The 16,662-nt window shown below is 40.9% G+C and overlaps 1 protein-coding gene across 3 annotated transcripts in view; it reads right to left on the bottom strand.

Annotated features, from left to right (window-relative positions):
• Positions 1-199: 199 nt before the first annotated feature.
• AKAP12 (A-kinase anchoring protein 12) overlaps positions 200-16,662 on the bottom strand; it is a 130,349-nt gene continuing 113,886 nt past the window's right edge. For all 3 annotated transcript variants that reach the window (XM_048844235.2, XM_048844236.2, XM_048844237.2), the window contains 2 exons: positions 9,947-16,322; positions 200-4,038 (listed from right to left, as the gene is read on the bottom strand). In XM_048844235.2, the coding sequence (XP_048700192.2) occupies positions 9,955-16,322 (6,368 nt within the window). In that variant the 3' untranslated portion in view covers positions 200-4,038; positions 9,947-9,954. The remainder of the gene's footprint in view (positions 4,039-9,946; positions 16,323-16,662) is intronic.

Below are 16,662 nucleotides of genomic sequence, written 5' to 3'. Positions count from 1 at the left end.
AATCACACAATTGAAGCTTCAGTGTAATCATGTAATTACTTTTTTTAATTCAGATCAAAAGCTGAATGAGAAGAGGTCAATCAACACCGGCAGTTGTCAAGAAGCAAAACTCATTCTCTTGTCTGGAGATTTATCAGTAAACAGGGAAACCATTTGCAAGATGTAAGCTGAAACTACAAAACATGTACACACATTAGAATGAACTTGTGGGTGTACTTTATTTAGTCAGTGAAAATCTACCTTAAAAACAGAAAATAGAAAATCAACATTTTTTTTAACCCATTGACATTGGGTTAGAGGAAGCTGCAAGCTTGGAGTTTAAGCACAAGCTACAGGTTGCAGCCTGAGTATTTCAGGGGCCAAAGCAATACGCTGGAACAAAGTAGTATCTGGATGTAGAGATATGTTCCTTGCATCATTAGGAAGGTCTTAATGGTGCCATATTTTATAGATGTCTGTTACAAGAAGAAACATTGGTTATACAGTTAACATTTGTTGCATTGCTTAGCTAGACCCAGGATGAATATAAAAAACAAGCAAGATTTAAGCACTTGCTTCTCAGCTTCTACCAACAGACAATTTACATTTTGATAAAAGCTAGCTTTCTTTAAATGATGTTTAGACAAGAAATAACTTTACATATTATTAACAGCTTTGGAACTACAAATGTTAGACTCAGGATTACACAGGTCATGCTATTGTTATTGTTTTACCTGTTGCAGTTATTGCAATATGGCTTAACATACATAGGTATATAATTTTGTACAAACTTAACCGATTTCACATTTGCATGGTGTTATAAAAAGCACAAATAAAGCAAGCAACATAACCTCTGGGAACTGACAGCTATTGTCAGAATTACTTTTGTAATTCATGCCCAAAGATAAGGGGGAAAGCTGCCACTGAGGAAAGAGACTGGATTGTTTGATATCACATTTCTCAACTTTAAACTTTTATATATTTTTCTGTGAGTTAAGAAAAATCTTTATATTCTGCACTCATGGGAGTACTCTGGCAAGTTGCACTGGTGACAATGCAGATTGGCGTCATTTATAATTGGGGCAAAAATAAGGCCCTTCCTGCCATGTTCTTTGTAGGAGAATATTGACTTTTTTTAGACAGCTAAAAGACACTGCTTTTTTCTGTGCATCCCCAGAGTCACATCTGTTAATTATTCCAGCCTCTCCTTTCACTGTTAAACATACACAGTGTGTGTGCATGCATGTGCATTATGTCAGGTAAAGAGTGAAGATCCTAATTCATTTTAAGTTCAGTATCAAAGTGTCTTGGAGAAACATTTATATGAAGCCTTGAGTCTCACATGTATGACTAACTTCTGTTAAAATATGAGTGAGCTGAAAGAAGGGATTCAAAGGTTCTGAGCATTAGGTTGTTCTTTAGGGTTAAGGTGTCCTAGGTTAAATTTTTTACTGCAGCATCATCTGCCTGTAGTACAAGTTACTAAAGACCTGCTCTTAACTCAGAATAGTTTCCCAATTTTGGGATTGAAGTGATATTCAACTACAGTTAAAACCTTCAAGGGGAAAAAGAAAAAAAAAAAAGACAGACTTTCAGAGAAATTTTAGCAGATAATTAAATGTGTGTTGTTTTTTTTTGTTTTGAACAGAGTTCTGGGCTAAGCACTTTTGAGTGCTGTTACAGAGAGTAGCAAGGGGGTGAGGGGAAAGATGGTAAAAATGAAGAAAAGTAAAACTAATCTTTTAAACAAAAATCCATTCAACCCTCCATTTTCTCATGTACCCTAAAATGTCCAGAAGATGGCTATAAACATTTCACATAACTAGATATTTCTGCAGAAATTACTTTCTGTGTTACTAACTCCTGATGACCAATAGCTCCCTGCTCCAATACGTTGTCATGAAATCCTTTGAGCATAGTCCCACTGTACTTGGCATAAACCAACCACCTGATATTTGGAATTCTCATTTAGCAATTACAGCACAAGGATCTGGTCACTTTTCGGCTCAAGACTAAGGCCATGTCTACCCTGGCACTTACGTCGGCAAAACTTTTGACGCTCAGGGGTGTGAAAAAAACCCAGACCCCTGAGCAACAGAGGTTTTGCCAGCATAAACGCTTGGGTACACCGCACTATGTCCCGCCGACATAGCTACTGCCACTCGTTGAGCTGGTTTTAGATCAACGGCAGAGCTCTCCCTCATAGGCCCAATGCGGCTACACGAGCAATCTTATAGCAGCACAGCTGTATTGGTACAGCTGTGCCATTGTAAGCTTGCAAGTGTAGACATGGCCATATTTTGTTAGCAGATGCTGTGCAAGATGTGTTGTTTTATACACATTTCAGGAGAAACCCATATCTGCTTGCCAGAGGTGAATTAGTCGACTAACATACTTTTTCTGAGTAACAAGCTGCAAGTTGCAGAAAACCACCACCAGATGGTGCAATCACAACAGTGTAATCCATCACATTTCTTTGCTTGCACACTGTGCAGCCCCAGACAGTGGGAGGCACCTGCCGTAACAAGAACATTTGGTACACTAATAAAAACAGTTCATTTAAAAATAAATTACTATACAGATAGGATAATGAAGTTATTGGTCAACATCTTGCTCAACCAGAATGGTGTGAAGTTCACAAAGTGCAACGTATAACATTTATTTTAGAAACCAGATCTAAAACTACTGACGACCCACCATGCTTGTTCTGTGCCTAGAAGGTCGATTACAGAATACTTTAGACATTTAATAATTGTTCAGTTACCAGTTATTTAATATTTCAAGCCTGCCCAGTTTTACGAATGCACTGATCTATACTTGTAACTTTATACCTGACAAAATTGGGAAATATTTTGTTCCAGGTTTGCCAAGTCTTAATTAAAACCAACAGAGCTAAGTATAAGCAAAGATTTTATTTAAATCATTTTCAGAAATCACAATCTGCCAAATGTACATGAGCATAATGAAACACACTGTTCTGAAAGAAGTGGGCATAAATATGGAGCGGACATAATCCAGTATCTATCAAAATATTTTTTTAAAAAGAACATGTCTCATTTCATGGCACTTGTGTGGTCCAGGAGACAAGGGGTAACATTAGAATGCAAAAATAAGAACAGTTAATCCTTTTCTTCATAAAGCTGAAATACTTTGTCTCAGAGATTTAAGCACAATAATTTCTTGAAATCGCCATTTCAAGGTTGCTCAACAATTTGAAATGGATAAATGTGTAACTCTTAAGGACTTCCAGCTTCCACCAGGTGCTGTCAGAAAAATCAAATTGCAATAAAGTGAACTTTAAATGTTTTCAATAAAATTATAGTGCACTTCCTATAGAGGAAGTGATGCAAAATTAACTTCTGCCTAATAATTTCCATCAGTAGGTTTCCAAGTAGTAATTGTACCTTTCGATCATGAATGTTCTTTTATGGAAGCAGTAACAACAACTAGAATAATGCCTTAAATATCAGTTCTTACACCCTTCCACTGCGTGGAAAACCTGCCTAAATTTCATGAAGATCATTTGTGGCTTGATCAGCTGTAGCTCACACACAGTGCTTCACCATGGTCACATGCACTTAGTCTCATATAGTGATGCAAATGTATATCATTTTGTATTTTTAACGTAAGATAGAGAAAATATACATTAAAATCAGAACTGGGTTTATGATATACGTATAAATACACCAAGAATTACACTCCAGTTTTGGAAGCATGTTAGAAGGGGGAAATCTGGAACAATAGAAACTGGGCATTGCCAATAGGCTATGGAAATCATTTAAATCAAAGACATCACTTTTTTTCAATCATTTCATCAAACAAAAATACAGAAGTCTTGAAAAGAGGAAGTGTTAACATCCAAGAGTAGAGGGTGGCTAAAGCTCCTGATATTGTCTCAGGATTGTCAGCTGCTCTCAAGGAATGACATCAGCTATTGATGGTCTAATCTCACAATTCAGAAACATTGGTTTACAGACCAATCAGCAGGTTCCACTTTCTGCTCTTTCCTTCTTCACATTCTGGTCTCTCCAAATGTAACACACACATTTAACAGAATGGCTGAAATAAAAAAACAAATATATTAACAAAGCCTTATCAATCACAAATTTCTCTTTCAAGTAATTTCTACTCTCCCTCAGAATTTCCTTAAGTGGTGAGGCTGTTTTTCAGGAGTGGTATTGAAGAGAGACCTCATCAACCCAGTTAACATCCTCCAGTTTAAAAAGAAAATGCTGAGCTAAACACAACTGACGGTAAGGGTGACCTATGACCATTACCTCCCCTTAAAGAGAATTCACTCGAAAATCCAAACACCTAGAAAAATTTCACCTCCTCACATGAGGGGTTGTGAGCTGTCAGCCTCCACCCCCAAATCCCGCTTCGCCTCCAGCATTTATAATAGTGTTAAATATTTTTAAAAAGTGTTTTAAATGTATGGGGGGGGGGGAAATTGCACTGAGAGGCTTGGTGTGTGAAAGGGGTCACCAGTCCAAAAGTTTGAGAACAACTGCCCTAAATCATTATCTTGGAATAATGATAATTGTTATACCAGGCAATTGTTTAAGTGGGATTCCACTGAATCAAAAGTCAGACCTTTCTGCTGGAACAAGGCTGTACTGAGCAACATCTTAGGATGTGCTGGAACGGGGAGCCAGATGGAGAAAGCAAAAGGATTATAGGGCAACACAGCATGGGAGTTTTCCCTTTGCCCTTCCTGTGCATCTCCCAAAGCCCAAAATGAAGGGTGCCCGGACTCCTGGGGGGCCTTAGGAAGTACACAGGAGTTGGGCTCCCTTAACCATTTTAAAGAGACAAGGTGGGTGAGGTAATATCTTTTATTGGACCAACTTCTGTTGATGAGAGAGAGACAAGCTTTCGAACTTACAAAGAGCTCATCTTCAGGTCTGTGAAAGGTACTGAGCAACAGAGCCAAATGCAAGGTGGAACAGATTGTTTAGCATAAGTAGTTAGCACATAGTGTAAGAGACCATTCAAGGCAGAGTGGCCCATTAACCTCTGCAGTCATAGGACAAAAAGAGGAGGTTAGTGGGTTACAGATAGGTAAAAAGCCATAAATCCAGTGTCTCTCCATGGTATACATCTGATGAAGTGAGCTGTAGCTCACGAAAGCTCATGCTCAAATAAATTGGTTAGTCTCTAAGGTGCCACAAGTACTCCTTTTCTTTTTGCGAATACAGACTAACACGGCTGTTCCTCTGAAACCTCTCTTCAGTACATGATTTTTACCCACTAACAGAGTTAGGAATTTAAGCTCCCAGGCTCATCTTTTAAAAGCCCTGAGAGCCTTTAGATTGAGGGGGAGATATAGGAATACAGTGACAAGCCTCGTAGACCCCCATTCTACCCTTGTTGCATGCCCCCCCATTCTGCTGCCTCCACAAAACCTTCTTCACTATTCTCTCAGTTGCCCCATTTTCTCCAGTGAACACTCCCCACACCCCACTGACCATCTTCTTCACAGCCCTCCTTTAGCTCCACACCCTGGTCAGCCCACTCACAACACAACACAACACCCTCATTACATGCACACTCACACACCCCTCCTGCAGAACTTCTAAGATTCATAGAAATGGTGCACCTAAGGAAATCCAGGGGGAGGGTAGCAGGAGACATGAGGGAGCAGCAGAACATGGAGGCACACCCTAAACAGATGTTCTAAATCTAAAATCTGGCAAAAAAAAAGTGTTAGAAGAATTTTCGAGGGTGATGATCACTACATTTTCATTTCATTTTCATTGTTTTCAACAGCGTGTGTCTGATTAACCTCAGTACTGGTAAACATTCTCTTTTCTACATTCAAGTTACCCTAGTGATTGGATTATAAGTGACCTTAGACTCCTGCGGTCATTTGACAGCCTATTGTAACCTCTTCTGGATTGAGGTATCATTCTGACATTACTAATTTAAATCTGAAGACTTAAAATTGGAATGTAACTACCAAAACTTTGTCTTGTACTCTACATCAGAAATAGGAGACCTGAAAAATCAGTTAAACTCTATCTCTCTCTCTTCTGTTCCATGTTTTTTTATGAAAATGGCAAAAAGTGATGAACACAATTTAAAATACCATAATTCAGTAACTCTTTGTCCAACTAACTTCATATTTGGGGAAGACAGATAAATGGGCCCCCTTCCAAATTACCCTGGAAACTCAGATGCTTAACCATGAGCTAAACCCATTGTAGAATCCATGCAAATTTTCTGGGCATAAACAGCTCAACTTGAACTTTCACCTTCTCCAGTTTGTTTCAGTTCTTAGAATCACAGAATATCAGGGTTGGAAGGGACCTCAGGAGGTCATCTAGTCCAACCCCCTGCTCAAAGCAGCACCAATCCCAATTTTTGCCCCAGATCCCTACATGGCCCCCTCAAGAATTGAACTCACAATCCTGGGTTTAGCAGGCCAATGCTCAAACCACTGAGGTATCAAAGGCAAGTCAACACACAGGTCTGTATAGCTGGATTATTCTAGTTAAAGATACTGTTTAAATTCTGAAAGCTATTTTGACATGTTAATTATTTTTAACTCTCACATCGCAGAAGCTTAAATGACATGGCTGCACTGATTTGTTATTATCAGGTGGCTCATAATTATCCAGCACTGACTGGCGTTTTATATAAGAGGTGGCTGTATTTCCCTACTGTGTTTGTAGAGCTTTTAGAGTTTTTCCTACACTGAAGGGATTCTTTTTCAGTACTTCATCCCTTGTCTTCATTTCCCAGAAGAATCCCCACCTCACTCGGAGTTCTTGCTCTGAAGAGAATACTTTTCTCACTTCCACAGAACTCTAATACGAAGGTGGTGGCATCACAGCCTCATTATCCCAGTTTGCGTCACAGTTTGTACTGGTTTTTGCGCCGCTGCTTTCCAGCCAAACCGGACTGCTGGGTACCAGTAGCAAGGTAAGCAGGGTCACATTAGGAACATAAGCTGAGAAGGAGGAAACTCCCAGCAAAGGATGAGTAGGTGCGAGTTTTTCCTTTCAAGAGTCCTGAAAGCAGACCCATCTTCCAGTGGCTAGAAACCGGCCCTCCTCCCAGGTGTCCAACACTCAAGTGGCTACCTCTTAAGCTTGGAAATTAGCCAGTTCCCTGGTTACATTCTTCTGGAAATCTCAGTTCACATCCTAACATAAATTAGGACAGCTTAACACTGATTTACACCAGTTGATGATTTGGCCTCTAATTTTCAGAGGCAAAATGACAATGGCAATAGAAACGCTTAGAACTTCTGTTTTCTGTCTCATTCAATATCAACAGTTTAGTCCTGAGCCAGAGGAAAGACAGCCACTACTGAATTATCAGCATTGTCTGCAGCAACTGGGTTTTCCTTGGAGGTCTCCCATCCAAGTACTGACTAGATACAGATCAACTTGCTTAGCTTGTAAGGTGACAGTAATATAGCTGCATGTCCCACATTACCTCCAGGATTATTATTGGAATTCCCCCCTATTCACTGATGAGCGAAGACTGAAACAAGAAGTGGAGCAAACTCTCACTGTACTACCCAAGTAGGAGAGCACGGCTCCCCCAAGGCAGAAAGAGGAGGAATAGCTCTCTCACTGCGTTTAGAAGAGAAACAGTGCTGTGCTGCACCTGAATAAAAGCGTTCTGATTTTCCAAGGTGTTGAGTGTGCACAGCTTCAGTTGGCACTGATGGGGGACAGCAGGTGAAGGATAATACAGTAGGCAAGTGGAGAATAATTACCCAGGAAGTTGACTAGTACAGCTGTTCAAGACCTCTGCTTTACATCTCATCCAAAAAGATTTGTTGCTTCTGCTGAATAAAAGTGGCCTCATTTTCAGAGGTGCAGGTTCTCTTGTTGACAGTGGAACCCATGATTACTCAACAACCTTGAAAAATAAGGCTCCTTATTTACATTTCTAGATAGGAACATAATGGCCATACTGTGTCAGACCGATGCTCCAGCTGGCCCAGTTGCCTGTCTTCTGACAATGGCTAATGCCAGGTTCCCCAGAGGGAATGAATAGAACAGGCAAGCAATGAGTAATCCATCCCCTGTTGTTCACACCCAGCTTCTGGCAATCCGAGACAAGGGACACCCAGACCATGTGGTTGCCCCGACCATCTTGGCTAATAGCCATTGATGGACCTATCCTCCATGAACTAATCTACTTCTTTTTGGAACCCCATTATTGTTTTGCCTTTCACAACATCACCTGGAAATGAGTTCCACAGGTTGACTGTCCATTGTGTGAAGAAGTACTTCCTTTTGTTTTAAACCTGCTGCCTATTAATTTCATTGGGTGACCCTGGTTGGTTTTTTTAATTATTATTAAGGAGTAAATACCGCTTCCTTATTCAAGTCCACATCATTCACGATTGTATAGACCTCTATTATATCCCCCTTAGTCATCTCTTTTCCAAACTGAAAAGACCCAGTCTTTTTAATCTCTCTGTATACAGAAGCTGTTCCATACCTTTCATCATTTTTGTTGCCCTTCTCTATACCTTTTAAAATTCTAATAAACTTTTTTGAGATGTGGTGACCAGAACTACCCACAGTATTCAAGGTGTGGGCGTACCATGGAAATATATAATGACACAATGATATTGTGTGTCTTTATTAGCTATCCCTTTCCTAATGGTTCCTAACATTCGGTTAGCTTTTTTCACTGCCACTGCCCCACTGAGTGGATGTTTTCAGAGAACTATCCACGGTGACTCCAAGATCTCTTTCTTGAGTGCTAACAGCTGATTTAGATCCCATCATTTTGTAGGTATAGTTGGGATTGTTTTCCAATATGCATTACTTTGCATTTATCAACATTAAATTTCATCTGCCAATTGGTTGTCCAGTTTTGTGAGATCCCTTTGTAACTCTTTACAGTCTGCTTTGGATTTAACTATCTTGAGTAATTTTGTACCTTCTGCAAATTTTGCCACCTCATTGTTCATCCCTTTTCCCAGATCATTTATATGTTGAACAGCACTGGATCCAGTATAGATCCCTCCATTCTGAAAACTGACCATTTATTTCTACCCTTTGTTTTCTTTTAACCGGTTACTGATCCATGAGATCCTTCCCTCTTATCCCATGACTGCTTACTCTGCTTAAGAGCCTTTGGTGAGAGACCGTGTATTGCAGGGCAGTGGTATAAAACCTTTGGATGCTCTGCTAAAGAGCGAGCTTCCCCCTGCTTCCCTGTAGGGTGGCCGGGTACGTGGGCCAAGTCCCTTAGCCGGGAGCCCAGCTGCAGGCCCTAATGAGGGCGGGCTCAGTGTAATCTGCTGAGACAAGTGGAACCCGCTGGGCTGCTGACTGGGAAGAAATATAAACCCAGGGAAGAGCTCAAGGGGGTAGGCTAGCCAGGCAGGATAGGAGGGTTGAGGCTCTGTCTCTGCTGGCTGACACAAGCCTCAAAGGCCAAGGGACCCAGTGAGGGGTCGGAGCGGGGACCGGTGTTGGGGGAAATTGGGACTGTACAGCCCCTGTAAATAAAAACATGGGTGAAGCACCTGCAAGAGGCGTCCGAGACCCTTTCTTTTGCCAGCCCAAGCACAGAGCGCAGGGACAAGGGGAAGAAAACTTGTGCCGCCTTGTGACACCGTGTCAAAGGCTTTCTGAGAGTCCAAGTACACTGTATCCACTGGATCACCCTTGTCCAAAGAATTCTAATAAAGATTGGTGAGACATGATTTCCCTTTACAAAAGGGGTGTTGACTCTTCCCCAACAGATTGTGTTCATCTGTGTGTCTGGTAATTCTGTTCTTTACTATAGTTTCAACCAATATGGGTCTAGGTGTCTCAAGTTAGGCAAAATAATTTGAAAATCTGGTCCCTGGTTTGCAATCCTGAGGAGGTCTTCGACGTTTGCAAAAGGCACTACACAAGGCACTACACAGTATCAAATCAGTAACTATGAAAAAATGAAAAGATTCTGAATAATTCTACCAAAAATAAGTAATGAAAATGCTACTTACATTGGGCCTCAAGATTTGGTGAGCTCTGACTTTGATTGTGGACTCCCACAAGATGCATATTCTTGATTATTTACATCTTCCTCTGTGTGTCTCTTCATGTCTTCCACTGGTTGGCTATGTTTGTCTTCCTTCCTTTCTATATGTGTTTGCTGAATCATATATTTCTCTTGGGTGGCCACAGTCTGCCCAGCTTCTTTTTCCTTTAGCTTTGGTTGGTCTGTTCTTGTCTCTTTGGATAAGTCTTCTGAAACACTCATATCTATCGCTGATTTTTGAGCCCCTAAACTTTCACTTGAAACACCTTCAGGGACAGCTACAATCTTTCCTGAATCCTGAATTTCTCCTTCTTTTGACAAATCAGAAATTAATGGCACATCTTCAGTTTGTTCTAGAGTAGCTTGTTTCTCTGCAGACTGTGTTAAAATAGTATGTTTGACTGTACTTGGTTGCTGGAACTCTTGTTCTTTACCCTCTATTGTCTTTTCACCTTTTACAAGAAGCTGCTGATGAGCCTGTACACTTTCCTGAACTTCAGATATATTTATACCTTTTTGACTTCCATCTGCTGATTCAATCTGCTGCTGTGATTCAGATGCCATGCACACAGCAGCTGGCTCTTCTGTTCTCTCAAGTTTGTCAACAGCAGTCTGAATGATTTTTAATACAATTTTTGTACTCTGAGATTCTACAGTGACAGACTGAACAATATCTTTTTCGAATTCTACGTGGGTTAGAGATGGGCTTTTTTTATCTTGAGAAACTATTTTTTTCTCAGCTTCTTCCCTACACTCTGACTGTGTTGCATCATCCACGTAATCTTTTTTGACCAAATCAGGTTGTGTACAGCTTGTTGCTGCCTCAGTCATTCCATTCACGATTGCAGCGGTCATCTCTGATACTGACATTGTTGCAGTTTCTTCACTCTTACCGCCCGCAGCCTCAAATCCTGAATGAGCAATGGTAATATCTTGGTCTAGATCAGAAAACAGTTTTTCAGGCACTGCTGCTAAAGGCTTCAAAGTTTCAGCTGAGCTTTCCATAGATGTTACAGTTTCTGCAATGATTTGTTCTTCAATTGCTGCAGCTGTTACAGGCACAGATGCTTTCTGAGCCTCTGAGCTTTCAACACTAGGAATGGGTGAGCCAGTATCTTCCAGCTGCACAGCTAAAATCTCTTGCTGCACTGGAGTCAAATAAAGTTTATCCCCACTTGCAAGTTCCAATTTTCCAGATTCAAACAAATCTTTTTCAACTTCCATCATTAGCTCAAACTTGGTTTCCTCTCGCTGATTGTCATTTGAACTTGTAGCAGGCAGCAGAAGTATTTGTTTTGCTTCCATGGGCTCCTCTTTATCTCCCTTTTCATATACAGGCAGTTCTTTAGGACTCTGTAGAGGGGCCCCATTTACAACTGCCCCCGGGTATTCTGATTCTAATTTAGATGGGGCATCTTCTACATCATTCTGCATGGGAGCCTCAGCTGCAACTGCTTCAGTGTGTTCTGATTCTAAGGTAAGCGCAGCATCTTCTACCTCTCTCTTCACAGGTGCCTCAGTTACCCCACTCTGCACGGCAGCCCCAGTTACAACTGCGTCTGTGCATTTTGATTCTAAGGAAAGCAGGGCATCTTCCATCTCACTCTGCATAGGAATCTCAGTTCCCTCGCTCTTCATGGTGGTCTCTAGAGCAGTGATTTCTGTGCATTTTGATTCTAAGGTAAGCATGGAATCGTGCACCTCGTTCTGCACTGTGGCCGCAGGGGCAATATCTTCCACCTCATTCTGCACTGTGGCCTCCTCAGTTACCTCACTCTGCACAGTGGCCTCAGCAGCAATTGTTTCTGTGCATTCTGATTCCAAGAGAAGCACGGCATCTTGCACCTCACTTGCCAGTGCTTCTGTGCATTCTTTTTCTACAATATGCGCGGCATCTTCCACCCCACTCTGCACAGCGGCCTCAGTCACATCCCTCTGCATTGGAGCCTCAGATGAAACTGCTTCAGTGCATTCTGATTCTAAGATAAGCACAGCATCTTCCATCTCTTTCTTCACAGGAGCCTCAGTTACCTCACTCTGCATCACCCCCTCAGTAGCAATTCCTTCCACCTCACTCTGCATGGTGGCCTCAGTCACCTCCCTCTGTACAGTGGCCTCAGTGCCCTTTGATTCCAAGCTAAGCATAGCATCTTGCCCCTCACTTTGCACAGAAGCCTCAGTCACATCACTCTGCACTGGAGCTTCAGCTGCAACTGCTTCAGTGCATTCTGATTCTAAGATAAGCACAGCATCTTGCACCTCTTTCTTCACAGGAGCCTCAGTTACCCCACTCTGCACAGGGGCCTCATCTACAAGGGCTTCTGTGCTTCTTGGTTCTAAGGCCTCCCTGGCATGTTCCCTTTCACTCTGCACTGGGATGTCAGTCCCCTCACTTGGTATGGGGGACTGAGCTGCAGTTGCTTCTGAATGTTTTGATTCCAAAGTGAGCATGGCATCTTCTGCCTCACTCTGCAAAGGGGCTTCTGTTACAGTTACTTTCATGCATTTTGATTCTAAGTTAGGCACCATGTCCACCACTTGCTTAAATTCCTGGGACAGCTCAAGCTTTGCTTCATGTGTTTCACTTTCAGATCCATCCACTTCCGGAGCATCTTCATCTGTGATTTCACCTGGAATTATTTCTATTAAATTCACTTTGGCCCCTTCAGTTGAAATTTCTTGTTGTTTTACTACTGTAACATACTCAGCTTTCACTTCATGTTCTGCATTGGTAGTTATTGTGACACCACTGTAAAATTCCTCCTCTTTCAATTTACATTTCTCTAGAATCCTTTCTACTTCAGATGTTTCTTCATGTCTTTCTATAAATGCTTGTTCAGTTTCTTGCCACTGACTTTCATCTGCCAATCTATCCAGACTTTTCGCTTCTTCTGTGTGTTCCTTCATCACTGCACACTTTTCACTCATCTCTGACACTTCCTGTAGAACACTTTCGTCAGCTTCATTTCTACCTTGAACACTTCCTGCACTTTCCATATGTTGAATGTCAGCCTCTTTAGGTTCTTCTTTCTTTAAGGACTGTTCAACCAACACAGTTTCTTTGCATATGACTGTAACTTCATTAGCTTCGTCTTTCATTTCAGATCCAATTTTCTGCACTGACTGAATGACTGTTACAGTTCTTTCACTAATCATCTGTACTTCATCTGATAGCTTCACTCTTTCTACAACTTCCTCTAGAATGTCCTGTGTTTGTTTATTTAATTCTTCTAAATTTTGCTCAGTCCCTTCTAGCTCTTGCACAGGTGTAACTTCTTCTGTAGTATCTGGGGATTCAGTTAACTGTGACACAGCAGAAACCATCTCAGTCGTTTCCTCTGCAAGGGATACTTCTGTGGCTTCTTCACCACAGGAAACTTCTGTTGCCTCTTCCAGTGCTGTCAATGCTTCTGAGGTTAACTCCAGCTCACTTACTATAGTATCATCACTAATATCCTTTCTCAACTCTGGCAAAGTTTTAGTAACCACCACTGTCTTTTCTACAACAACTTCAGTTTCAAATATCTGCTCAGTTTGTTCTTCATCATCTTTTTCCTGTTCAATGGACTCTGTCACAGTAGCAGATATCCAAGATGGTGACCTTTCTTCAATACTGGTAACTGCTCTCTCTCCCTCTACAACAGTCACAGTAACTGCATGAACCAGTCCTTCATTAGATTGTTCAATAATTAAGGTATCTTCTAATTTTTCAGCTCTCTTTTCATCTAAACTTTCTACCCTTATTGCCTCAGCTTGTGTTGCTTGTTGGGCCTCAATTTTCTCTTGTTCAGCTGCTTCGTACTCAGATAAAGGAACAACAGCTGGAACATCAGAGTCTTCTTCATTGGTTTCTGTCATCTCTTCTCCAGCTTCCTCAACACAAGCTTGTTCTGGCTTCCCATCTGACTTTTTCTTCCGACGACCAGGTATTAATTTTTTTAATGAAACCCATGTTTCTTCTTTTCCAGGTTCACCATCTGATGTAGAATGTTCTATGCTGGAAACTAACACAGATTCTTCAGTTCTTTCTTCCATTTTGGTTTTGGATTTTCTTCTTGGAGTGACTAGCCTTTTAAATGATTCCCAGGTTGAAACACCCTCTCCTTCAGATGGACTCCCAGCTTGTTCTGGTGAGGAACTTCCTTGTCCTTGATCACTTTCTTGGGAACTAGTTAGGATCATGTCTGGTGCAGTTTCTTTGCTTTGGCCAACTTCATCTATTTTTTGGCCTTCTTGAGCAAGTCTCTGTCCTACTTCCTCATCAGAAGACGACGATTTCCTAGCTCTTTTCTTAGAGGAGCCTACACAAATTAAGGCTTCCCATGATACAGAAGTATCAACCTTTCGTTTTGGCTCTTCTATGCTTTTTTCTAGCTTCTGCTCCTCACCATTTACTTTAGTTTCTTCCTGATTTTCGGAGACTGCACTTTCAGTAGAAGACAAGGTAGCACTCTTTGCCTTATCAATTTCTTCTTCTTTGTCACTTTCAGAAGGCCTTCTGACACGTTTCTTGGGAGTCACCATCTTTTTAAATGATGCCCAAGGAGTTACACACTCTCTTTTCCTCTCTACATCTGAAATTACTCCTTCAGTTTCAGTGAGCCGCGTTGCATCTATGGCTTTCTCCACAGAAGGAGGCTCTGTTGATTCTTCAGGTGAAGAGGCAGAGCTCTCTGCCTTTTGTTCTTCTGGACTTTCTGGGGAATCAGCTAAATGTTGAATTTGTTCTGCTTGTTCCCCTGGCTTAGTTTCTTCTCTCTTTCCTTTATGTTTCTTTCCAGAAAGCTTCTTTAAGCCAGTTCCTGTAAAAAGTTTCTTTAAGGGGCTGCCTTGCACTTTGGCTCTTTCTTGTGATGACAACAGTTCAACCTCAGTTGTGATGCCGTCTAGAGGCTTACATGCAGCTGCATCTTCAGCGCTTGGTTCTGTTTGCTTGATGTGGTCGTCTACTACTATGCATACTGTTTCTTTGGCTTGTATTTGTTCCTCAGTGGGTTGAATTTTTTGTAGCTCACCATCTCCTTCAACTGATTGTTCAGAAGCTGAGGAGGGCATCTGTTCTATCTTTACCTCTTTCTCTTCTGTAGTGCTAACATGAACTTCTTCCTCTGTCTCTAACTTTTCATCAAAGATTTCAGTTGCCAGTGGAGCTTTTGGTTCAGATTTCTCAATTTTTTCACCAAATACTTCTGCTGTCTTTGGAGCTACAGGTTCATATTCTTCTTTAGATCTGCCTTTAGATTTTTCTAATTTTTCATCAAATATTTCCATGGTCATGGGAGCTGGTAGTTCAGATTTCTCTTCAAAGTGTATTTCAACTTTTTCTTCTAAGGATATTTTACATTCTTTCACTGGTTTTGGTTTTTCTTCAGGAGATAGGTCTACTTTTTCTTCAAAGGACAGTTCAGATTCCTTGTTTACACTTTCAGTGGTCTCTTGTGGAAGTGACTGTTCAGAAGGAATAACAACTTCCTCCTTCAAACTTGTTTCTACTGGGATCTCTGCCACTTCCCTTTCTTGCTCTTCCTTTTCTTTCTCAGTTTTCTCCTTCTCACTTGCTTCTACTGGGATCTCTGCCACTTCCCTTTCTTGCTCTTCCTTTTCTTTCTCAGTTTTCTCCTTCTCACTTGCTTCTACTGTGATCTCTGCCACTTCCCTTTCTTGCTCTTCCTTTTCTTTCTCAGGAGCCTGCTGCTCATCCTCTTTAGGTTTCCTAAAACTTGTCTTTTTCCTAAACCCAGCCCAACCCTGAGTAAAGAATTTTCTTAGTGGTGATGCGGTTTCATTAACTAATCCATTTGTTGGAGACTCTGATGACTTGCTAGGTTCTTTTTTTCCTTCTACCTCTTTGTTTCCTTCAGCTTCCTCACTTGGGCTTTCTGCTACCTTTTCAGGAAGAGATTCATCTTTCCTTTCCTCACTTTTTGGTTCTTCAATTTTTTCTGCAGGGTGGGTCACTTCACTTTCTGTTGCTTCCTCCACTGTTTCTATCTTGACTTCTTTATGATCTCCAGCTCCATTTGCTGCCACTTCTTCTTCCTCTTTTTTTACAGTCAATAGCTGAACAGGTTCAGACTTTTCAGTCTTATCTTTTTTAACAGTAAACTTGAAACCAACAAATTTAAAGACTTTTTTAAATCCGACATCATTAGACTGAGATTCACTGGGCTGTTCTAGCTCTTCTACTTTTTCTTCCTCTGGTGGCAACTGTTCATTAGCTTCTTGAACATCTTTCTGTCCATCTTCCACACCATCCTTATTAGTTGATTCTGGTGGCATGGCTTCCATGTTTTCAGCTAGCTCTTCTTTTACAATCACATTCGCAGGTTCTCTTTGTCCAACTGTATATATATATATATAAAAAAGGAAAAATCAGATAGAAACAAATTAGATTTACGATAATCTTAATTCACTAAATTATGTATTAAAATCGCTCAAAAGATAATACATACTTCAACTTTTAATACAGAGATGAATTTACATTTTAATGTGATCTTGTAAAATATATATTCCAGTATTATGGTGGCACCTCTTAGGTCTGCTAATTAAGGATTTATCAGTAGTTCTTATTATAAACCTAGTTTCCCCTCTCATTGGTAAGTGAAGAAAATCATGTCTGGATTGGTCTTGTTGCTTGACAGAAGGCTCATTCAGAACATTCTAGGCTCACTCTCATTCTTT

Source organism: Caretta caretta, chromosome 3 (genome assembly GCF_965140235.1).
Source record: "Caretta caretta isolate rCarCar2 chromosome 3, rCarCar1.hap1, whole genome shotgun sequence".
In the NCBI taxonomy this organism is placed as follows: Eukaryota; Metazoa; Chordata; order Testudines; family Cheloniidae; genus Caretta; species Caretta caretta.
This window is presented reverse-complemented; position numbering and strand designations above follow the sequence as displayed.